Genomic DNA, 25813 nt, shown 5'->3' with positions numbered 1-25813 from the left:
GAACACCTGGTTTCTCTCACTGCCGAGGTCAGGTTGCCATATCTAAAAACCCCCTTTGTGTAGTCAGGATGCAGCTCAGCGCTAGAGGATTTACCTAACACATTCCAAGGCTCTGGTTCAATTCCATCACAACCAAAAATTAAACGCCCTTTCTACCAGCACAGTGCTCACCAGCACTGAAACTTTTATCCAGTAGTATATTTTATGCTATGGACACATTTGTTGCAAGTACCCCCAGACATTAAAATAATACATTTTTTTCAGGTAAAAAAAAAAAACAGTTGCTGTTAGGAATAACTCCAAATTACTGACCCTAATGTTTATGAATACACATAATAGAAAATCAAATAGCTTTTAAAATGCTTTTAACTAATTAAATAGAATGGCTTCTTGAAATGCCACTTATTAGCAATACACAAATTTGCTGCTACAGCATTTTAAAGAACTGCTTTTTAATGCTCATGGATCTTCCAGAAGACTGAGAAATAGAAGTGTTTTTTTATACTCTATAAAGAGATGGGTTGCAGAGACTTATGCTTCAAGTCACATGATGTTTCATCCTAAAATTATAGCATATAGTAAGATGTTAATGTATACCTTTGCCTCCAAAATCATATCACCACTCAGCAATCAGCAAAAGGGTGTTCCCGTCCCCAATTATCTCTGAACACTCATTTCATGGCTGCTAATGGCTAAGTGACTATTGACCCGACTAGTGGAGGAGGCCAGGGCTGAGCAGCCCTTGCAGACCATGTCAAGGAGCAGAAAAGGAGCAGCTGCTTGAAAGAAGTCAACAAGGGCACCCTGAGGGCACCCGGCCTCTTCCACTGATGCCACGCAGGCCAGGGAAAGGCCACGGAAAGGCCACCGTTCCCCACTGGGAAGGGCGCTCACCTGCCAGGAGAGGTGCTCCTTGGCCCCCGGGGCTGCAGACAGGTAGACGCTCAGCACTATGGTGTGGGAAGAGGAGGTGAGGACGCTGGCGATGATGGCATCTCGCATGTTGAAGGGAAGCATGGTGTACACCACGAAGATGATAAAGAGGAAGAAAGACACCTACAGAGGGAAGAAAAACAGTGTCAGAAAATCCCAGCTCCCTTACCATTAAAGGAGACGGACGACAACAACATGCTCATTTGAGAAACTGCATCACAAAATGGGGTGGAACAGACTCACTGAGTTATAACCGAGAACCAAGCCTACCCAGTGGGTAAAGCACTTGCCCTGGAAGTGTGAGGACCTGAGATTGAATCCCAGGAACCATGTAAATCTGGATATGGTAGTCACACAGTCCTACAGTGAGACAGGAAGTGGACACTGGAAGCTTGCAGACAGGAAGTGGACACCTGGAAGCTTGCTTACAGGCCAGCTAGCCTGGCGTGGGTAGTGGAGCCAAACAAGAGACTCTTTGTCAAGGCAGAAGTCGAGAACCAAGGCCTGAGTTTGTTCTTTGTCCTTCACATCTGCCATTGCATGCATACAGGAATGCATATACACAGATTAACAAGGGAAAAAGAAAAAAAAATAACTAGCCACTGTGATGGGGAAAAAAGATTTCTTGTGTGGGTCTTCAACTTTTAGTAAACAAACTACTGCAGACATGAGACTGAGTTAAGGGGCACTTGTGTGAGAGAGCAAAGTCAGTCTGGCATCACTGGGGTTTGGCATCATCGCTTTGCAGTTAGCAAAGGTAGACACACAGGGCATGGATGCAGGTGGTCCAGCTGCTGTGGAACACGTTAGCACTTCCGGCAAGGTGGTTAAATATAGAATGACCGTCTGATCCCAGTTTCACTCCCTGGTGCACTGAAAACAATTACTCAGGGAAATAGATGCACACACATATTTATCACAGAATTTGCATATCAATCCAAAGATGGATATCCATCAACGGATGGATATCACCCGTCATACCCATGCACCAGAATGTGATTCAGGAATAACATGGATTCAAGTCTTGACACATGGTACAGTACGGATGAACCTCAAAGGCTCTGTATCGCATGACTTCATTTATATAAACTATGCAAAAAAATAAATAAATCCATGAGATAGGAAACAGATGTTGATAATCCAGTTGGCAAGGTCCGTGAGCAGGCCTGTGGGATGGGAGAAGTGTAGTGTCGGCCTAACAAGTACAGACTTCCTTGGGGGTGAGAGAAAAATGTTTTGCATTGGACAGAGATGTTTAGTGCCCGATACTGGGAATGTACCAAATGCTCCCACATTCTTCATTTTAAAATGGCTAACTTATATTTCATGAATTTGACCTTTTTAATGACAATCGATATGAAACCACTTAGAGGAATTTTAGGATGGGAATCAAAATGCTTGCTAGGTAATAAAACCGGAACATTTTTATCGCAAAAGAGCCAGAGATGGAAGAATATCAGAGAGAGTAAGCGGGTGATAACTGCAGCCAGGGAACCTGAAGTCACGGACCTCCGGGGACAGAGTGGCATATGACTGCAGCATCCAGTGCCATCTGAAGAGGACACAGAGGCCCAGGCAGCTGGATGGACACGGACAGATCACCACAGCTTTCCTGGGTTCCCAAGTGACATGAGCACCGGGTTCTGAGGTTCTGCTCCTTACAGACTCAAAGACAGTGCAGCCCAGAGAGTGCCGGTTCTTGCCCATTCTGCCCCACAGTTATAACTTAAAGGCCTTGTGTATCTCCACGCCATGGCTCCAGGATGGCACCTTATCCACTGTCTTTGTATTACTGTCACAGTTGAAAGAACACACAGAAGAGGAGAGGTTTACAGCCTAAAAATAAACATGAATTCCTAAAGCACATCCTTTCATGCTCTTCAGGGCATTCTAAGCGGGGCGCCCATTCATTCCACAGACATGCAGAAGCTCCTGGAGAGGGAGGAGAGGTGTCTCAATCATGGCTCTGAGCCGTTACAACCGAGGGGATGAGTCTGTCATGCATGCCAGCTGTCTTCACGGCTGAGAGAAGGGCCACCCTTCCCACCCAGCCCCACTCTGAGGAGACAATGAAATGGCCTCTAAATCATCTTCTCTATTTGCTGCGAGTTCTGTTATCATGGAATGACAGCCAAGGAGAAAGCCACCGTGGGTGGGCAAAGTGACCAGAAGTCCTCAGGAAGCCCGAGTTTAGTGTGGGCCATCTGCTTCAAGCCCCCGCTTCCTCCCCTTCAAGCTATATTTATATGGGCTGTCAGGATAAAAAATGTGGGTGAGCAGATTAACATAGCAATACTTTTTCTAGCAAATATTTTTTTCTTTTGCCTCTTCAAAATAAAAGACTATGGAGATGTTTTTCAGCAAAGCATTAGTAGTCAGCATGACACACATTCTGGCTTTCCTCTTCTGTACAGGGAACGAGAAACCAAGGCAGACACTTGATCTTAGGTAATGTACATATGAAGATGCAGAGTGTGGAGGAGACCCGGCACTGCTTTCAGGAGCATCTCATGGAGTGGGCAATGACCTGCCCAGACGGAGAGGGATTAGCTCCCTCATGACATCTTCTTGATGACAGAATGTGCAGAAAGTGTCAGGGAACCGATCGCCATCTTTCCAGTTCACTAACAACCTTAGTCAGCATTTGCTGAGGGCTAACCTAGCACAACTGCTTTTACAAAGACGAGGTGAAGCAATTGCACCAAATGAAGCCTGGTTTTCCAGTGAAGGTGCTTCAAGAGCTCCGGCAGAGATGCCTGTGCGTGCAGAATCCACCAGTATGATCTTGGCTGATGAATTAAGTTCAAGTCTTCTGGAGGAATTGTCCTTACATCTTATTAATCCCCAAAAGTTCTCATATTGTGAGGTTTATTTTCTAACCCATCGTCAGCGAGCACCATATGTAAAACTTAAATGGATCTGGCACATCTAAAGAACATGTGGGTAAAATGCTCCAGAAACTTCTCTTGAAATCTCTAGGGTTTCCATGTTACCATGGGGACATAAGATTCCTTGGAGCTGTACTCTTGTCTCTGTGTGTGACAAGAGACTGAACATAAAGGCGAGACCATTGTTCTGGGGACTGCTGGAAACACCAGAAGTACAGTATCTGCAGTGGTCATGCTCACGTCAATAGAACCTCTGCAAGACACACACGTCTTCCTACACATCTTCTTGACCCTTAAGCTCCACAACTTTCTAGACTTCAGAGCTTTTCTCTGTACTCACTGACTCATTCTGCTTGCAGTCAACTCACTTGTCTGGTGACGGCCCCGTCTCCAATCACTCAGGCATACACCACCAAAGCTTATACTTAGCTATGCTGTCTTCTGGCTTTGGACTTCCCCCACATGACATTTCTGGTGTCTGTCTATTGTTCTGTCCTTATATCCATGACACCCTCTCAGGGCCTTTCCCCTTGGCAAGAATGTAGTCTATATAACCCGCTCTCCCTTGTCTGCCATCTGAACAAGGGAAGCAGAGTGAATCCTTTCTTGTTTGTATCCACTCCATTCCATGTTTCTGGACATCTGGTTCAATGTACTACCACCATTTCTTCTCAGTTAGGGGAGGTTCCACAACTATCTTTGAAGTATATCAGGAATGAGTGTGGATTCTCTGCATAGAAAAAAAAACACAGAGCATAATTTGTCATGTCCCCTTTTCTCCCTGACAGTCATGGAATGAGACATGTCAGGAAGCAGGGATAGAAGATCTCAGGTGACCATAGTGACCTACAGTTATGTAAGCAATTGTTAGACATGTGCAGTGTTGAGCTCCCCAGACAATAAGCATGGCTCAGCTGATCTCAACCTGTACCAAGGCCATATATCCCTTACTCTGTCTTGTTAATATTATGTTTATAAAAGTGGGTTATCTCTATATACATTACTGATTAGTTTGATTTTTAAAACTGAAATCTTCCTGTGGCACAAGTCTATAGATGTGAATATATTACTTTTACTAGTTCAAAGCATTCTATAGCAATAAGTACATTGCCATTTATAGTATACTTTCCCCTAGTGCTTATCTTCCCTAGCAAGACCAATGCCCATGAGCTGACTTTAATATGTGTTCCCTGATCTACCTTGATTCAACATTCTAGTTTTCTCTTATCCAAATAATACTGCAAGGTCTGTGCTTCTGACTGTAAACACCTAAAGCTTTTCTTCCTTGGATGATGTCCTCCTCCGGTCTCTGCATGACATAACAAGTTCTTGCTTTCCATAACTCTAGTCCTCTTCACCAACTTTACTTATCATGTTTATCTATTAATGATGTCCCACATAGTGAAGGATAATGACCCTTTAAGAGCAAAGGCTTGGTTTACTCAGGGCCAAACCCACAGTACCAAGGGCTGTACCTGACATGGTAGTTGCTACATAAATTGTTGTCCTCACAAAAAGTCTATTATACATGCCAGTGTGACACAAGATCATCTGCCCAGGAACATCAACTCAGAATACATCTCTAAAACATCTCACTGTTCTCTTTGGTCTAATTGGCCTCACCATTAACTATCAACATGTTGATTTCTGAATTCACATTTTTCTATTTAATGGATCAATTACATGAAAAAAACCTCAACTCTCTATTTGGCAGACACTGGCCAGATGCCCATGGCAGGCAGCAGCAGATACTAATCAAGGAGCAAGCCCTGCTCAAAGGGAATTCAGGCTGCTAGCATGGCATTTTCTCTCCCACCCAATCCCTGCAGCTTCTCAATCCTACACAAAAGACTTCCCAAGACTGAAGTCAAGAAGGGAAGGAGTGCCCTAGACTTTGGGCAATAATCCTGGCAGCTGAGGTTCCTTGGGTTGCTCATGAACTTTTGGATTGCCAGAAGTCAGGCTCAAAGATGCTGGTCACTTTCAATCTGCTTTTTGCTTGCATGGCACACCAGTGAGGAGAGTCAGGCTCATTCTGCCCAATGCTTTGTGCTCCTGACAACACAAGTTTACAAAAAAGAAGCCACTTTGGAAGAGTTCAGTATGATCAAAGCTGAAAATCAGTGGCCTTCTGGATTTTGCCCAGTTTGCAAGAAGCAAGAATCTGCCTCATGGTGTAAAGTCTCCTAGTGCTTAGGAGACCCTGAGCTGAAGGTTTGAAATGTCAATCAAGATCAGAACTGTGCAATGAAATGATGGGTTAGGGATGCCACTGTGTCTATATGTACAGAATGGGTTAACTCTTCCTTCTGTGGATTAAGACTGACTGTTGCAAGTCTGGAGAGATCTAGACTTGGGAGCATCACTGGCTTAACCACTTACTTTTTATTAATAACCATTTATTAATTTATTTTATGTCATATGCTAAGTGTATCAGCTTCTGATATATGTCATCACAAATTACCACATGTTCAGTGACAAAGAATGTCAACAAAAAAGTCACTCTCATTGTTGAAAAATGAAAAATTTTACATGCAGGTGCCAGCAGGGCTGGGTTCTTCCTGGGGGACTATGGAAGAAGCTACTGAATATTTGCTCTTCTGATTCTCACAGCACCAGGCAACCTGGGCATCCACGTGCTAGAAGACATGTGGCTCCAATCCTGGTGGCACCATTCCAGGGTAACTCTCCTGCTATCTGTGGGTACCTTCACCTGACATCTTCTCTATGCATCTTTGCCAACATTTGCTAAGGACACCACCAACTGCTGGATTTTAGGATATACCCTAGCTCCAGGGTGAGCTCTCAACTTGGTTATATGTGCAAAGACTAGCTTTACAAACAGGTGAGAGTCATAGATACTGATGGTAGGAACTTTGGGGGACACAACTCAACCCATGGTATCAATTTGTGCTATAGAATAGACCAGTATTTAGATTTCAAATTCCTCTTCCATCCCCAAATCAGGCACTGAAGCCAAGTGTCTACAATATCAAGATTATTTACATTTAAGAAGCCAAGTTGATGAGGCTTAGAAATGCAATAACCCATAAAAATTGTATTATGAGATTTGACTCCCAGGTGTCAATATCCTGTGGTGGGCCTTAGTCAATGGCTGGATCATGACCGATCATAAGTTCAGAGATGAACAATTAGGATCTAGTCTTGTTTGCAGTTCACTGGGAGGCGTGTTCTAAGAGGGTATCTGTGGACCCCAGTTCCCTTCTCTCTCTGCTTGTCAGCTATTAGGGGAGCAGCCCCCTCTACCTGTTCTCCCAGTTGCCAGGATGTTCACTTTCCCATAAGGTCCCAAACAATGGAAACAATTGACCATGGACTGAACCTTGGAAACCAAGAGGGAAAATCAGATATTCTACCTTCAAAGTTGATTTGCCTCGGATATTTTGATACAGTCATGGAACAATGACTAACACACAAGGTGACATGGCTGGTCGGCCTCTGCTGCAAAGCCTGCAGATTATAGCATATGGCTTAATATTCTATCAGAAATCCATGATGTGAAAAAAGCTTCACAACACTTCCATATTATCTGGGAAAAATGGAGGTTTCTAAAAAATCAAATCATACCTCAACTCTTTTGAAGCTCTGCTCTTCTGTGTTGTGTGAACCCACTAGTCCGCATGATAGTTCAGAACAGTTGTGAATACAATGGGGTTCTCAAGGAAATACCACCAGAGATTGGTTTATATTTCTGTTATGTGAATAAAGTTATAGGGGAAAATCCAATTTTGATTTTCTTATAACCAGAAACAGAATTACTGAAATTATAATTTATTCAGATATTCTCTGAGACATTAGAAATACCATAGTATTTTGGTTTCTTAATTTGTTTTTAGATTTATTAATGAATTTTATGCATGTAAGTGTTCTCTCTCTGTATATATATACCATATGCATATCTGGTGCCATCAGAGACCAGAAAATGGCATTGGATCCTATGGTGGTTTGTAGTTGTTGGTTTTTTTCACTCTTTTGGCTCTTTTTCTCTTTGGGGGTCTACCACTCAGCTCCCTAATAAATCACACAGAGGCTTATTCTTCCTTATAAATGCCCAGTCTTAGCTTGTCTTATTTCTAGCCAGCTTTTCTTAAGTTATCCCATCTACCTTTTGCCTCTGGGCCTTTACCTTTTTCTATTTCTGTTTATCTTTTCTTTACTTACTCCACGTGTGGCTGTGTGGCTGTGACTAGGTGGCTGGCCCCTGGAGTGCTCCTCCTCCTCTCCTTCTCTCAATCCTAGATCTCCTCTCTTCCCAGATCTCTCCTCTTATTTACTCTCTCTGACTGCCAGCCCCACCTATCCTTTCTCCTGTCTTGCTATTGGCTGTTCAGTTCTTTATTAGACCATCAGGTGTTTTAGACAGACAAAGTAATCCAGTTTCATAAAATTAAACAAATGCAACATAAAAGAATGCAACAGATCTCTGCATCATTAAATAAACGATCCATAGCATAAACAAAGTAACGCATCTTAAAATATTCTGCAACAGTGGTTTGAATGAGAATGGCCCCCACAGGCTCATAAATTTGTACTCTTGGTCCTCAGTTGGTGGAACTGTTTGGGAAGGATTAGGAGGTGTGGTCTTGTTGGAGAAGGTGTGTCACTGGGGGTGGGCTTTGAGATTTCCAAAGCCCATACCATTCTGAGTTAGCTCTCTCTCCCTCCCAGTTGTGAACTGAGATGTGAGCTCTCAGCTGCTGCTCCAATGCCATAGTTGGTTGCCTGCTACCTACCATACTCCTTGATCTGATGATTACGGATTCACCCTCTGAAACAGTAAACCCCAAATAAACACTTTCCTTCCATTGTCTTGGTCATCCTGTGTTATCACAGCTATAGAAAAGTAACTAAGACAGATTCCCTGGAATTAGAATTATGGATGGTCTCAAACTACCATGTGGATGCTGGGCATCAAAGACATTCTCCGCAAAAGCAGTCAGTGCTCTTAACTGTTGAGCTATCTCTCCAAATCTCCATTTCCTATTTTAAAGAAACAAACTTTGAATCCAAACTATAGAATTATACCATTCTAAGTATGAATTTATAACACTGTATCTCATTGCTGTTGAAAATTCTACTACAAATAAAAAAATAGCAAATTTCCCTCAAAGTAAAGGTAGAATTATTCAAACCAAGATATACAAATGGCCAATAGAGGTACAGAAAAAGTTCAACCTCACTGATCCTGAGGAAAATAAAAATAAAGAGTGCATGGAGACACTATCTTATATCTCATAGCTATGATCAAAAGACAGAAGGCAGCAAGCACCCTCCAGGATGAAGGAGAAGAAAACACCATATATGATTGCTGGGAATGTAAATTAGCACAGCAATTATGAAATGTTATGATGATTTCTATTAAAGCCAGAGACAGGACAGCTGTGTTAATTCTATCATGTCTATGATCAAATATTTGACATAGGCAACTTGAGGGAGGAAGGGATTCTACATTGCGGCTCCAAGGGCATCAGTCCATTGTGGTGGGAGCAGGGTAGTTACATCACAGCTGCAAGGAATAGAGAGTGTGGGGGTGGAACAACAGGAGGGCTCAGGCCGCCCCCTAGACCCAAGAGCATCCCTCAACGACCCACTTGTTTCAGTAAAGCCCACTTCCTATCTTTTACCATCCTGCAGTCATGCCACTTCTGACACTGTTAAGGGCTTAATCCATCACTCACTTGAGGCCCCGAAGGAAAATATGTGGTTTCTATTCTGACTGGATTTAAGGCCTGCCTTCTGAGGGGAAACCCATGCCTGATACTGCATGCCTGACCCAGAACCCACAGCTGGAGAAGTCATAGGCCCTAGAGGAGCACCTACTTCAATCATTTGGCTAAATGTCTGTCATGTCAAACCACCTTTTAAATATTTGTCTTTATACCTACAGGAACACCACAGCCCTCGTTAGAGGAGATTCCATTTGCAGTTAGTACGGAGACTCACAGCTGGCTGAAGTGAAGAGACTATGGGACAGGGGAGGAGCGTCCAGCCCTCAACGTAACACCTGTCACACACACTCTATCCTCAAAGCTCAGGGGACCCTGTGGAAGAGGGGGTGAGGAGATGCCAAGGCAGAGGGAGGGTGCTATGAGGCGCCACCTTCTCACACGGCGCGTCGTGTCTTCTGCACTGGTAACTCTTTACTTGGAGGGGTTTAGCTGTTCAGGTCATGCATATGAGAACAGCCAGTACTTCCCTTTCTACGCCTGACTAATTTCCCTTCACATAACATTCCCAACACTCATCTGCCTTGTCCCAAATGATAGGGCTTTCTTCTTTTCTAAGCTGTTACTCCAATGTATCACATTTTTCTTTTAAGACCAAATCTCCTTCTGTCGCTCAGGCTGGCTTATAACTCACTACATACTATAGGATGGCCTTAATACTAGACAACCCTTCTGACTCAGCTTCCTGAGTGCTAGAATTATAGGCATGAACCATCACAGCCAGGTCTTTTTTCTTTTTAACTGGCATATTCTTAATCTACTCCATTACTGATGGAAGTTCAAGTTGATCCACCTTAGTCATCAGCCTGAAAGGGGGAGGCTAGACATCTCTTCAGATCCCGGCTTCTTGTTCTTTGTGTCTACACAAGCATGGGATTGTTGAATTATAGATCATTCTATTTTAATTTTTCAGTAATCCCCATGCTCACTACAGTTACATTAATGTATGCAAACCTCCCTTATAATAGCAATACAAAACATACCTAAGACAAATTGATGAACATATAATTAATACAAGAAGATCTATTTCTTCCATACCTTCAACCAAGACTTTGGAACACCAACCTGCTAGGACTTGAAAACATTACTTTAAATGTTATATTATGAATCAAATGAACACATTATCCTCCTTGACAGATATCTTGGTCTCTGAAATGGTAATGATGAAACCATGAATCACAGGGTGGCCTTCATCATTCTCTTTAAAATGGTATGCAGTATTAGAGAGACTGATGATGGGATCGGATGTAAAACAATGTAACTTCTCTGTGCCCTTTTAATTTGAAACAGGTATGAAGTAGATCATGAATTTTTTAAAAGCTTAATAAAATAGAAGAGCAGGAGAGGCAGCCTTGCTTGGGTCTGGTTACCCACCTCAGTGTGCTGTCTCTGTCCTGCTTTCACCATTCACATTTTCTATGTTATTTTCAGTGCTGGGATCAAATCTTGGGCTAGAGAAGCATTCAACCACTGACCTACACCCCAAACCCCACATTCACACTTTCCTCTGCTGTATTTACATTAACGTTAAACCCCATAAGACATTCCATCATCCACGAAGGTACTATAGTCTGGTGTGTGAACATCCCTCATTTAAAGACTTCATCCAAAGCCCGTGTCACTGCTGAGAGGTGTTGGGAATTTCGGTGGTTGGGGCTGAGTTGAAGGAAGTTATGTTCCTGGACTGTGCCACTGGAAGGAATTTTGGGACACTAGATCCTTCCCTGTCTCTTTGCTTCTCTGCCACTGTAGGGTACACACCTGCCCCATCTCCCAGCCCCCTCCAAAAGGTGCTGCTTCCCCACAGGTGAAGGAAGACCAATGACCATAGATGGGAACCTCGGAAACCAGGAGCTGAAAGGAATTCCTCTCCAAGCTGATGAGCAGAATTCCCACTGACACCTCGCATGATACAATGTTCCTGATCTTTTGATTCTCAAAAGGGTTTCACTTGATACAGTTTCCAAATAAACCCATACACTGCAAATAGTTCAGTGCTCAGCTTCCACTACTGCCCCTTTTAAGGAGGGTAGAAGGGAAGGCTGGTCCTCAAAATTTACATAATTAAGATGCTAATCTGGCCTGCAGTGATTTCCCCAATTTGGTCTTACCATAAATATATATGTGTGTATGTATATTACTTATATATATTACTTATACATACACACATATATAAGTATATATGTATATTTTACATGTGTACATATTATACATATATATGTATATTACCATTTATATGTATAATACCATACATATGCATACATATATATTACACAGACTTTTTAAAATTTTTTAAATAGTTTTAATTAAAATAGAATTATATCATATTTTCCCTCCCCTTTTTTCCTGCAAGCTCCCACCCCCTACTCTCAAGCTGATAATCATTATCTATAGCATATATATATATACACGCACATGCACACACACATACATATATATCACTGAGTCCCTTTTTGGTGGCGGTGTGCATGTGGTTTCAAGACTGACCACACTTCACTGGATTGCCAACCAAGGGCCTCATCCCTGGGAGAGACAAATTCTCCTTCTCCCGGTATCTTAAGACCCATGAACCATCTCAGTGAACGCCAAGTTCTAAATCAGTCCATTTATTTTCCATAACTCCTTCTGTCACTTTATTTCTTTTATTTTTCTTTGCTTGTGTATGAGAGTGTGTCTACATGTTTATGGATTTTACCTGTGTTGGTACATAGGCATATGCATGTGAATGCATGTGGAAGCCAGAGGCCCATGCCCGGAGCACCTTCCTCCATCGCTCTCCACTTTATATTTTGAGTGAGGTCTCGCACTGAGCCTGGAGCATATTCGTTTGGCGAGGTGAACCAGCCAGCAGGCCTCAGCAATCCTCCTGCCTCCATCTCCCTGGTGGAAGCTGAGGGTACAGGCGTGTGCTGCCACACCAGGGTTGTCATTTGACGCTCATGATGGGGTCCCCATGTTTGTGCAGCAAATTCACTAGCGACTAAGGTGCCTTCCCTATGTCTCCTTACACCTGGGCACAAACATGACGAATGTCGGGTCTGCGGAAGCCGGCCTGGAGAAGCAGAGATCTGAAGACTTTCCACAGACAATTAACCAATGACTGTCTTTGTCTGAAATCAGGCCACCGTGTCCACCCTCACTGCTAAAGTGTTTAAACACTGTTAAAGTGTTCTGTTCCTCATCTGGAAAGTGCACATCCTTTCCCCATCCTAAGGTCATTTCCTAAAATATCTATTCAGATCCTTAAAGACTCGCTTTGGACTATAATCCTTTATGAACACAAGACCACTTTCCTTGAATTTTCCTCAGGTTCTCAATGGAAGATGAGGCAGAGTGTACTCTCTGGCCTCCGTCTGTCTTCTTCCCCAGCCCTGGCTTCACCACTGGAGGATAGACCCTCTGTGTTGGCTTTAGACCTGGTCACATGACTTTCTCTGGTGCAATTTGAGTAGAAGTCGTGGAATAGGAGGGAACTGGGGCTCCAGGAGGATTCCATTAGCATTTCCTCCAGCCCTCTTGGCATTTGAGCCTTCAGAGAGGGGTAGGTCTGGGTGGGACACGGGCCAAAACCAGAGTCCAGGAAATACTATTTATTAGAAAATGCCTATGCCTTACTTTGTCTAGTTGCATGATTAAGAGAAAAACAATATTTGCTTTAGGGATATTTATTTATTCATTCATTCTATGTGTATGGGTGTTTTGCCTACATGAATGTCTGTGCATCATATATGTGCAGTGTCCACAGAGGCCAAAAGAAGACATAAGCTCTAGGACTAGGGTTCTAGATGGCTCTTAGCTATCATGTGTGCATCAAAAACTGAACCCTAGTCCTCTGGAAGAGCAGACAGCATTTTTTTTTTTTCGAGACAGGGTTTCTCTGTGTAGCTTTGCGCCTTTTCCTGGAACCCACTTGGTAGTCCAGGCTGGCCTCGAACTCATAGAGATCCGCCTGCCTCTGCCTCCCGAGTTCTGGGATTGAAGGCGTGCGCCACCACCACCCGGCAGACAGCATTCTTAATCACTGAACCATCTCTCCAGCCTCCACTTTTAATTTACTTTTATCTATTATTTTAATGATTTAATTTTTTTCATCTAGTAGATGACTTGCTATTTTCTGATCTTAAATTTTTGTAGAAAATGTAGCTGCATTTCACCCTTCACCCCCTCCCTGGTCCTCACTGTGTATGCACCAAGGCAGCACGGACCAGAGTTTCCCATGCAGAACCGCAGCCTCTAGGATGGCATGTGGTAACCACACAGCAGGTGTGCTGTGCCCTAAATTCAACCATTTCTGTTGTGATTGCGTTAGCTTTCCTGTCATTAATGCTCGGACATGAATTCACTATTACTATTACGGGCCCAGGGTTCAAAGGCAGCAGAGGCAGCCCTTCCGACCAAAGGGCCGCAATGCAGCTCGAGCCCTGAAGGCTCAGAAGTCACCGACAGGGCTGCTTGGAGGAGCCTCTGCCCTCATCAGTAAACTGACTAGCACAGTAGCAATGGTCACTGAAGCTCTCGGTCTCACTGTTTCACCTTCACCCACGAGGGAACCGCAGTAAAAAACTGTAGCTGTTCCTGCGCCTCGTATATAACAATACACCATCTGCAACTATGAAGGTTTTTAAATTTGAAATCGTGGCCAATCCATGAAAACGCCGAGGAATTGTTTGCATATTTTGTGTGGATGAACTAGCTTTATACTTTCAGGATATGTAATCGTATTTTATTTTTCCTTGTTGTTGGACATTCTTCCACTTGTTCAGACAAACACTGTATTGAGTCCTTGGCACCAAGCTGGGCTGAATCTGCCGCTAATTGGTAGTGTCGCATAGCAGTGTTATCTGCTCTATGGATGTTTAGGAAAATGTCACTGTTTGAAATGATTTGACAAAGAGATGAGCACAATCTCATGATACCTGGGCTTTGTGGAAGAAACTCTGCCCTGGGAAATTACTCTGAAAAATACCATGTAAGAAGTAAAGAGGAAAAAGTAACTCACTTGCAAAATGAAATATAAAAATGTTATGCAAAAAGGCTTTTATTTATATTCACTGTTTTGGTTCTTATGAATATTCATGTCTATATTCTTTTGAAACACTATATTTACTTAATCTGAAAGGCCAGTGCTTCAGATGAGAAAAATCATGCTGGGAAAATGAGTGAATTATTCATCTAAAAACAAATATTGTTTTGGGATTCCAGTTCAAACTATATATCCAGCATCTCATAAATTAGCAGAGGCCAGCACGGCACATTCCACAGTGGGATCTCTCCAGAGAGACCCACCAAGCTCTGCATGCCTTGGTTTGCTTTTTCCTTTATGCCAAACAAGGAAAATCTCAGCAGACAGAACACACATCTTTGAGCTGTAAGACAGATTATTTTAGCATTGACTGGGCAACGCTTTCTTGAATGACACAGTTGTTTCCTACACAGCACTGGGATCTGACCAATCAGCATTGTGTGGAGGTGCCCAGACTCCTGTTCTCTCTTCTTAGGACAACTGGCAGCCTTCAGAGCAGGCACCTCATACCAAGGAATCTGGCTATCACCCCACACACTACCAACAACCCTCATGTTTAGACCAAAGCCCACAACTCACATAGGTTGGGAGCATCCTACTTATTACTTTATGCATTGAGTTTGAGGTCTAAGTCATTGTTATGACACGTAACATGTCATTTAAAGAAATGAAGATCAGTAGCATGAAAACACATAACAAATGACACACTTCCACAGAGTTCGCACTAACTTATATTCACTTTTAGGAACAGAAAACACCACATTTATTTCTGGATAAATAATCCATATTATTAGCTAAATATTAATAAGTGCATATCAATTCATGTTTGCATAGGCAATTTGTTCTAGAGCAGTATGGGCTTAACAAAATAGAAAGATTTCACACTCAAAATTTTGGCAATTCCATTTCTTTGAAAATATAGGTATTAAAAAGGGTTCAGTAAAGAAATAATTCAACTTTAGAGCCTATAAAGTTTGATACTGGGCCTTCTGTTTATTTTTATGGCTCATATGTTATTTCAACTTCGTTATGTAATGAACAAATGGCTTCCCTTAAGAAGTGGCCCTGACACACCACACTTCCACATACATTTGGCACTCCACTGGGTCCCAGGAGTTAGGGAAAACATCTAGTGAGAACAGGGTGAGTTGAGATGATCACATTAATGGAAATGAAATAATCTTTCCCTTTTATCACGAGCACAATGCAAATGGCACCTGTACTTGCGGGGGTGGTAAGGAAGGCCCCATCAGCACTGAAGAGGAGGCACAGGACACTGCAAGCCTATGGCTCTTTCAAAAACCATGTTTCCCCCTGTGCACTGTCATCTCCATCCTTGACTTAAAAAAAAAAAAGAATCAGTTAAATAACATTCTGTCTTTAAGATTAGGCTTGCTTTCTTGGTTCACTGAGCAGGTAGCCTCCTCCTGGAGTGTGTGGTGCCCTCAGTTGACGAGCAGATCCTGGACTGTGGAAACATTCCCCACCCCACCACAGGCTCTCAGCACGCCTCCTTCCTCTGAATGTTACTAAGCATCCATGTAAACAGCTAACTGTGAGAGTCCAGAGTTCTGGTATTTGCTACATAAAGAAACTGAACCTGGAGATTAAGCACTTTGGGGGGATTAGCGCCCTGAGTCTCAACTCTTGCCTGTGAGCTCAGTCTGACCATGAGCCTAACAGGTCACTGAAGTGACAGGATTTTAGGCTCAGGCTGTCTTATCTAAAAGTCCATGTGTATTAATAATTATCAGAAATAATGAGCAGAAGCAAAGGATGTCCAGAGGTTGCTTTCTTGTTACCACTTACAAACTTTTATGTGTGCATCTGTTGTGGTGATGCATTTTAATTGCTAAGTATTTCATGACATAACTCACTGCACACTTTTCAGAATTTTTAAAATCTTGAGAGCAGAGCTAAAGGGCAAGGAAAGTGTCTGTAACACTATCATGAATACAGAGGGAAAGAAAACGTAAGTGCTGTCTGGAAAGACGTGGTCCAAGGAGCATCAGGTGTCTTTATTGAATAAGTCACTTTCTCTATGCCTGACTTCCCTCATGCTGGATGATAAAGGAGCAATGAGAAAAACACCTCACTTCTAAATGGCTTCTGACCCAGAAGGGACCAGAGAGGCAGGAAGCTGTAACAACCACCAAGCTTTACCTGCTGGCTTTACCCAGGTAGCCCTCAGGAACTCAAAAATGCAAATGCTATATCCACAAAGAGAATATCCCGGGGAAATAGGATGATGTAGATAGAATCCATTTTTCATGAAAACCGTCTTTGCTTCTCCGGATTCCAAGTACTGGGTTATTTTAACTGTGTCAACCATCACATTGGTAAAAGTGCACTAGAGCCAGGGCCATTTATACTTACCAAAAAACTTCTAATAGTCTGCTAGATAAATCTATGGGTAAATCATGCCACAGGGGTAGTCTCAGCTATAAAGCCTCAGAGCAGAAAATTTCACAACAGGGTCTCTACTGAGTACACATTGAATCTCTGTCTTCCTTTGCTTTCTGTTGCTACAATAAGGACCATGACCAAAAGCAACTTGGAGAGGAAAGGGTTTATATCACCTCATAGCTCACACTCCAACATTGAAGGAAGTCGGGGCAGAAACCTAAGGTGGGAACCTGAAGGCAGGAACTGAGCAAAGGCTGTGGAGAAACATTGCTTTCCAGCTTGCTCAACCTCACAGTAGTGGCACCACCCCTAGTGGGCTGGGCTTTCTCAGATCAATCATAATCAGGAAGGCAGCACACAGGCTTGCCTAGTGGCCGATCTGATGGAGGCATTTTCTCAACCGAGGGTCATCTTTCCAGGTGAGTCTGGCTTGTGTTAAGCTCACAAAAAAACCAACCAGGACAATGGCCAACCTAGGTCTCTTCCTATCCTCAAGCTGGACCCTTTCTATCTGACCCCCTTGTCCCTCAGGATCATGCTGTCAGTCAGGGGGCTGCAAAGAGCGCTGCACGAGTCTGAGGGCGGAGGCAGCAAGTGTCCGGCCATCTACCCTGGGTCTCTATGGGAACGTGAGAAAGGCCGTGGGGGACAACAGGTCCTTGTTCCAGGCCTTCAAAGACTTGATTCCTACTGGCTGACAAGAACGTCCATAGCAGGCGCTGATACCCAGGCTCACGACTGGCTTTCTGCAGAAGATGGGCTCTCAGATGAGAGGCTGTTACTAAGCAAACAGCACAGTGAGGTTCTGCAGAGAGAGGTCTCTGCTGAATTTCTTCCTAGGTCTGTGGTCCTGGGCAGAGATTCCTTTCCTCCTTTTCTCTACTATTGACAGCTAACCAAAAGAATGTCTGCGGTCCCATCTACACACTGGGACTAGAGAACAGCTTTTGACTTTTCCCTTCAGCCTTATCACTCCTGCTGTGGTGACTCCCTTCCCAGGTCCATCCGCCACGATGGAGGATGACCTAGCCCAGTTGAGGGATCCATAATGCAGACTGTTGACACCATTTAGTGTGAACCTTGAATTTTTAGGTTCATGAGTGTGGTGAGTATGATGTGGCCCTCTTCTGTGAACCTTCCTATGGTGGGGAGAACTTGATCCTGAAAGCAAGAGAAATAAGCCAATTTACCACAGCACTATGGTTTCCAGCTTGTCGGGGCCTTTATTTCTAGCCAAACCAGGCTTAAGTTCAGCATGGAATTAAAATCTCTTCTCTCTCCAGGCTCATACTCACCTTTCCCTATACTGCTTTCTTTCTATAGAGGAGTTGAAGTTATTTAATTTTTTGGTAAGGGGGGTCAAATCTCACTTTTTTTTTGGTAAAGAAAGTGTGTCTCTTACATAATTTCATTCTTCTAGTTCTCTCACTAGCTACTAAGATTTTGAAGGGAAAAAACTTTCTTTATCCTTTTATTCTCTATCAAAACAATTTAATTTCTTCCCAAACCCTATAATACTATTTTAAAAAATGTAACTTTAAGTTGTTGGTTAAAAATATCAACAATTTTAATAGCAAAGTATCAACATCCTAATGAAATAATTTCTTCTGTTGAGGAACAACACTCATCTTCCATGTTGGGGTTGGAAATCCCCCTGCTCCTTTAAGGCTGTGTCACTTTGATGGAGATTGACAGATACAGGTGGGACCAGCCAGTCTGCTGCTGGCCTGTGTTCCCCCCTTCCTTCCTGTTTGGAAGCAGATGGTAACAGAAACACTGAATATCATGCAATAAAACTCAACAGAAAGTCTAGGAAGGGAAAGAAATGTAGATCATTAATGTTGGGGGGATTTAAATGTAATCATTATTTTTTAGAAAAAAGATGTAGGAAGCCATCTGAAAGAACATATATTGGGTAAAATTTCCTAAACCCTGTAGCATCATTCTGACCTGTATATGTCTTGATGAACTCAGAGTCTAAACACACTTCATTTACCCACTAAGTACATGCAAATAATTTTCAAACTAGCCTTTTTTCCACCTGTGAATTAGGACTAAGAGTTCCCCAGGGACCCTCATTTCATCAAGGGAAAGAATATTTAAAAACCAGGAGCTGAGTGTTAAGTGTGACCATTATTTCAAAGTATCATTTTACTTCAAATGAACACATTTTCATTTCATTTCCAATGAACACACCATCTCTATTAATGGATGTCACTTAATATGTAACTCTAAGGCTAACATCATTGATGACTTGGCTTAGATTTATTATCTTTAGTTTTCCTTATGGACTTACTCATTGGCTTACTATGTTTGGAGCCTTACCTTGTCCTTATTAGTCCATATCTTCTTATAACACCTTATCCTCTCTACTCATAAAAGTAGGTGTCTTACTTAGGGTTACTATTGCTGTGATAAAACACCATGACCAAAAGCAACTTGGAGAGGAAAGGGTGTACTTCAACCACATTTCCACAGGGTTTTCTACATTTTCTGATAGGATAACACCCTTTCATTTTTAACATTTGTGTTGAACTAAGGAAGCTCTGCTTCATTTCCTTTAAAAAAAATTTTAAGCAAGTATTTTTTAATCATGTATTTTTAAAATCATCTTTCTATTTACAGAATAAAAAGCGAAGGTAACACAGATGCACACACCCATCGCCCCCATTCTGTTAGCATTTTACACTAGCAGGTGCACCTGCCATGCTTGATGAGCCAGAGTTGATATGTCACCACTAATTAATGCTCATGCGTCACTCAGAGCTCCTTCTCACCTGGCATCCCTTTCTGTCAGAGAATGCTGTTCAGTCCTCAAACATCCTTAGGGCCTCCAGCTTAACTTGTCTTTGATCTTGACAATTTGAGGAACATCAATAGCGCATTTTTCTAGGATGTCCTTTCACTGAAATTTGTCTCCTGCATTCCTCATGATGTTGCTCCTTGGGGAAGAGAAGGCCCGAGGAAGAGGGATCCTGTCAGCTCCTATCACAGCAGGAGCTGTCAGAGTGACCTATGCTGCTGTTAGGACCTTGGTGAAGGGGTCCCATCAGCCAGGATGCTCCTCCAACCTCCTCTTTTCTTGATTTCAACTCTGCAGTCCTCAGCAGGAGGATGTTTGTGCAGGACATGGAAGGAATGGAAACCAGCTCTGCTTTCATAAGAATAGAGATCTACATAAGCCATCCAGAATCCTACTGCAGGCAAGATCTGACCGTTTCCCCCTTACTTACCTATGGATACGTGTATATAGTTGTGCAGATTTATGAACTGGCCCTTTGTGCTGCAGATTACAATCCAACCCTACCTTGCTTGGTGTGCAAATTCTCTCAGAATTGATTTTCTTCATGGTGGAAGTGAGTGCTCAGAAATAAAGAAAACCAAATAGCATCTCACAGTGACAGCCATGTCAGAGGGATACAGCACCCAAATAAAATTGACAGTGTCTGCTCTTCCAGTCTTTTAAATACCTTATTTTTACCTCTTGTAAAAAAAAAAAATCAAGGCTGGGTTTTCTTTTGTGATCCAGTAGAAAGAGTTCTTATCTTTTATGAATAGATGAGGTCCATTCATATCTACTTCATATATTTATATGGACAAATATGTATTTGTGTGTGTACATGTGTGTGTTTGTGTGTGCATGTGTGTGTATGCATGTGCAGGTGTGAGCTGAAACCAGAGACTGATACCCGAACCTCTTTCAATCACTCCCCATCTTATTTTTTATGAATCTCTTAGGCTCCCCGATTTTGCTGGACTGGCAGGCCCACAAGTCTCCTGGAACCCCCTGCCTCTGTCTCCACCATGTCCAGTCATAACTTCTGGGGATGAGACTCCAGTCTGTGTTCCTGTACAGTGAGCATTTTACCCACTGAATGGTCTACTGATGTGACTAAAAGATTACAGTTTATCAAACACTGCACAATGGTTTTACCAGGCATGTCAGATTGTGTTTATGTCTCTGTTTTATCTTGTGGAAAGTTGCCTTTACTTTCGTGTTATGTTTCTTTGCATTTAAAAAGATTTATGCTTCTGTATTTTTGGTTTAGTGGCAACACTGACTATACTGATATCACATATACACGCACATTTAGTGTTCTTGTTCCTTCTGTAGTGGGCATGCTCTAACTGATTCCCATCTTTGATTTATAGCTTCTGCCCTCTGCTCACTACCTACACAGCCATTAAAGCTCACCTTCCCTCCCCTCTCTATTTTCTTCCAAGCTATGGCCTCCATGAGAAAGATCAATAGCATTAGAAAAAGGTGCAAAACCTTTTTCTAATGCACAGGAAAAGCAAATGCGGTTACAATCAAACCAACCAGTAAAATATTCCAGGCATCCCAGAACCTGTGCCGATTGCCCTTATGAACCATCTCACAAATTGACTCCCAACTTCAATGCCATTGATGGATTTTGCATGCTTTTAATTTTTATGTGAACTAAGTCATGACACGCGATACTTTATTATCTGCTGTTTTCCTGTCTATGTGTTTCCTCTTTTGCATTGCCGCCCAGTTTTTGTGAATGTACACAATGTGTGCAGCCGCTCCTCTAGTGACCCTATAAGTAGTCGACAGACTTGAGAGGCTATTTTAAATGTTGCTGAGGATGCTCTTGCATATATAATATAGCTTGCCAAGAGGCTGACAACCTCTGACGAGGAAGCTCTGCGTGTGCTGAACTGTGGTAGACACTCACACATTTTCTAAGCAGTTGAACCAATTTATATTATAAAATGTATTATATATTCTCTTGATTTGCTTCATATCCTTTTCAATGTGGCTTCCATTTTTTTAAGTTTTATTATTTTGTCAGGGCATATAAGACTTGGAGGTACTGTTTTACCACATTGGTCAAGGTTAATTTTACTCAGAGGTATAGATAGTTATAAAGTTCAGAAGTTTATCACATTCTTCATTATTGTTTAAAAATTAATGATGGCCTGGGAAGCACTGTGGCTTCACTGTGCTTCCAGACTTCCCGAGCACTCTCCAAGATGCAATAGATTCTGCGCTAGTTCTAAGTTTTCTGTCATCTCCTGGAAAAAAATCTTGTTCTTCAGTATGGTGTTTTTGAAGTAGGTTCTAGTGAAAATGTAAGACAAATTCAAAATTAAAGGGATCATTGCAAGAAAGACATCGTTTGGTTTAGTTTTGTTGTTATTGTTGCTTTTCATTTTTGTTTGCTCATCTTTTTTTTGTTGTTATTTACCAGTGCAAACGGGATCTTGAGTACTTTCAAGAATAAGTTATCTCTTCAAACTCCTTAAAGAGCCACTGTGAAGACTGCTAGGGTGCTTATGTAAGTATGACATCCTTGAATTCTTGATTCTTGGAAACAGTCTGGCTAAATATGAAATTACGAGATCATGCAAAATAGCCCTTGCATGGGAGACTGTTGTCAATCCTATTTCATTTCCTACATAATTAATGAGTTACTTTTTATTAAATCTCTGAAGACTTTTCTTATTTTTAACATCCTAGTAATTAGAAATGTCTTGGCATAGATACTTCAGGCCAATTTCCTCAGATACTCAATGGGAACTTAGATGTATAGATTAAAGGCTTAATTGGTTTTCTCCAAAATTCTCATATTGCATTTTTAAATGTTAGGACTGTTTCATTATTTTTGGGAATATGTTTCAACAGATATATAAATCCATAAAAATAAAAGCAGTATAATGAAATGTGTACGTGTGTGTGTGTGTGTGTGTGTGTGTGTGTGTCTCCAATCCATTTAACCTCATTACCTTGGTTCTTGTGGCTAATGTTGAGTCCTCAGTGTCTTTCATCACATCTCTGTGAGGTGCATTCTGTCTTATGTACCTTTGTAGCTCTCTTCAAATTTTCCCTAAGATTAGTCAATATATCACTCATATTTCTCTACTTTTTCATCTATTTTTATTCTGAGGTTTTAAATCACCAATATGACAGTTTTGTGTTGCCCAAGATGGCCTTTAAATCAATGTGGAGTCACAGATGACATTGAATACCTCATCTTATGCTTTGCTGGGGATGGATCCCATGGGCCTCTTGCAAAACAAATTGTCTTCCAACGGAGCTGTGTACTCAGCTGACTAATATCCACTTTCATAATTCATCTGAAAGAGTGTCTTAAGATTGTGTTTTAGCTTGCTTAAGCATTCACTGCATTAGTTTTGTGCAGTTTTCCATTCATTCTTTCTGGTTTGCTCTTACAGGAGTTTTGCACAAACATCTGCCAAGCTCTGTCCATTTCAGGAAGAAACAACGCAAGCCTATGTATGCATGAATGAGGCGCTCTCTAAGTCCAACAGGGTGCAGCACACACATGTGCAATCAATGGCTTCTTGGGAAGATGCAGAGTGAGTCTTGATTTTTTTTTTTGTTGTTGTTGTTTTGTTTCAGTGTGACTAATTTCCATTTTCATTCTTTTTGGCATTATGCATTTAGTGAGTTTGCTCTCCTCTCTGTTGTTCTCCCTTGCCAGGCATCAATGCTGAACACCTCCATCCTGGAACTGCTCAGTCACTTCCTGTAAATTCACTACAAGTCATTGTTCTGACATATGATGTTTACGGATTTTCCCGTTCAGATTGTTTTTCTCTTCCTCTCTGAAAGTTATATATATATGTGTGTGTGTGTGTGTGTGTGTGTGTGTGTGTGTGTGTGTGTGTGTATGCATGTATATATGTATGTATATATGTATATTATATATGTATGTATATATGTGTATGTACATATATTCTCTGACAGTTTCATATACTACATAATAAATTTTAATCATGTCACCCTCACCGCCTTTTTTATCCCCCTCCTTTTTCTGCTGAGACCCTTCTCAAGTCCTCCCACCCCTACTTTGTCTTCTTTTTGTGTGACTCCCTGATTTTAATTAGAGTGGCTTGCCCCAGCATTGTGTGTGTGTGTGTGTGTGTGACGGGGAAGGGTACTTACTTGAGCAATGCAACTTACCCAATGGCTACATCACTTAATAAAACTGAACTCCCTGCCCTAGCAACCATTAACTAACCACAGTCTTTAGGGAAGATGTGGGGCCTTATATCACCCCCCCCCCAAGCCCCATCCATCATGAAATGTTGATGTGCTCAGTCTTGTGAAGCTCACCATGGCTGTAGCAAGTCCATTAGTGCAATGGCCGCTCCATGTCCAGAAGACTCTTTGTCACAGGACTCTTGCATCCCTTCAACCCCATCTTCCTCAGTGACGCAGCTGTATCACTTAGGATGGTCCATCCCTTGATGGCCATCCTCTGTCCTCTGTTCTATGCAGTAGTTCCCTGATGCTATTCAGATTTGACTCCAAGTTTGGCTCTGTTAGTAGTTTGTATATAAAAGTTTATTTCTCACCCCAAACAACATCAACATTTATTAGTTTCTCTCTGCCATGTTTCTGGGATGGCTACACAGTTTCATTTGTTCTCCTTAAGGACATGAATGCATCTTTCAGGGGAGATATACTGAGATTATGAGGCCACCCAAGCAGGAATGTTAACACCAGAAACTGTAATATCTTGTCTTCATTCCCAAATAGATATACATCCAACTATTTCTGTCTGGTCATCTGCCTACTTTTACTCTGGAAGCTTAACCTCATCATTTGAACTTTCATATGTATATATAGTAGTTGTGTGTGGATCTGCTTCACATAATAATCTCCCCATACTTATATATTCACTTTGATTAATAAAGCACTCAATGTAGAAATTATAGATAGAAAATTTGAAATACTGTCAAAGAATGTTGAATGTCCATATGTTAGAGTATGTTCTATCACCTTAATATCAGTATTTCCTCTTACGAAACTCCTTTGCTAACCATCTTATTTCCAAGCAACTTTGAATCCTTTTTGCTCTATTTTCTTTACTCCTGGATATATTATTGTGGAAAAATCTTGTTTCCTTCTAGCTTGTATACTGAAGTCAGTTCATATCAGCTCTCAGCACACTGATTCATGGAGTCTCTCTATTAATTCTAATGTTTTCATAAGAGCTTCTTTGTTTTCAGGAAGGTATTACTTATTAAGTGTGTACTCACTGTCCACTACTCTAACAGAGGCAGCTCATGTGCATTATCTAATCTACTTTAACAAATATATAATGTACATTATATTAATATTCTCAATTGAGAGATTAAATATTAAATTTTACACAGGCTAAAGAACCTGGCCATTATTATATTTCTAGGTCAAGTATAATAGCCACAATTAAAGATGCCTCTTTCATATGCTCTTCCCTATAAATACTCATTTATTCCTATGGCTCAATCAGTTAGCGGAATACAACAAAATCTAACAAGCTGATGGCTCACATTATTTTTTGATCTTCATTTTAATGAGAATTCCAATTTGGAAGTAGTTATTTTTATAACACAGCTAACTCATACACTACATTTTTTATAAAATGGGAAGGTCTTAAACAATTATTTGCTAGGAGTTCACCCTTAGGAATTGGACTTAAATTACAGGAATTAATTTGAGGGTCTATATCAAAATAACCTTTTAATTTTACCCTTTGAGATATAAGATTTTTAAAGAATGTAACGATATTCTATTTTCAGCTGTTGAACTTTTTTTCCAGCCCAGAACATATTCTACATAGTTTCCGGAAAAATGTTTTAATCTCTATAGGCCTATTACACATTCCTTTTTTTTTTCTTTTGAGATTATAATTACATCATTTTCCCCATCCCTTTCCCATTTGGAAACACTGGCGGTATCCACCTCATAGTTTTGGTGCAGACTTATTTATCTACCCCATCAATCCACCAAGTGGCTATTTTCTACCAGGCACTGATCCTACCAAGGAGCAGCACACACA

The 25813-nt window shown here is 41.6% G+C and overlaps 1 protein-coding gene across 2 annotated transcripts in view; it reads right to left on the bottom strand.

The window, feature by feature from the left end:
* The window catches only part of Adcy2 (adenylate cyclase 2), a 378086-nt gene that overhangs the window by 270139 nt on the left and 82134 nt on the right, over positions 1–25813 (bottom strand). For both annotated transcript variants that reach the window (XM_042261355.2, XM_006993012.4), the window contains exon 3: positions 895–1056. In XM_042261355.2, the coding sequence (XP_042117289.2) occupies positions 895–1056 (162 nt within the window). The remainder of the gene's footprint in view (positions 1–894; positions 1057–25813) is intronic.

This window comes from Peromyscus maniculatus, chromosome 15 (genome assembly GCF_049852395.1).
Source record: "Peromyscus maniculatus bairdii isolate BWxNUB_F1_BW_parent chromosome 15, HU_Pman_BW_mat_3.1, whole genome shotgun sequence".
Lineage (NCBI taxonomy): Eukaryota > Metazoa > Chordata > Mammalia > Rodentia > Cricetidae > Peromyscus > Peromyscus maniculatus.
The sequence above is the reverse complement of the archived record's forward strand: the minus strand, read 5'-3'. Positions and strand labels throughout refer to the sequence as shown.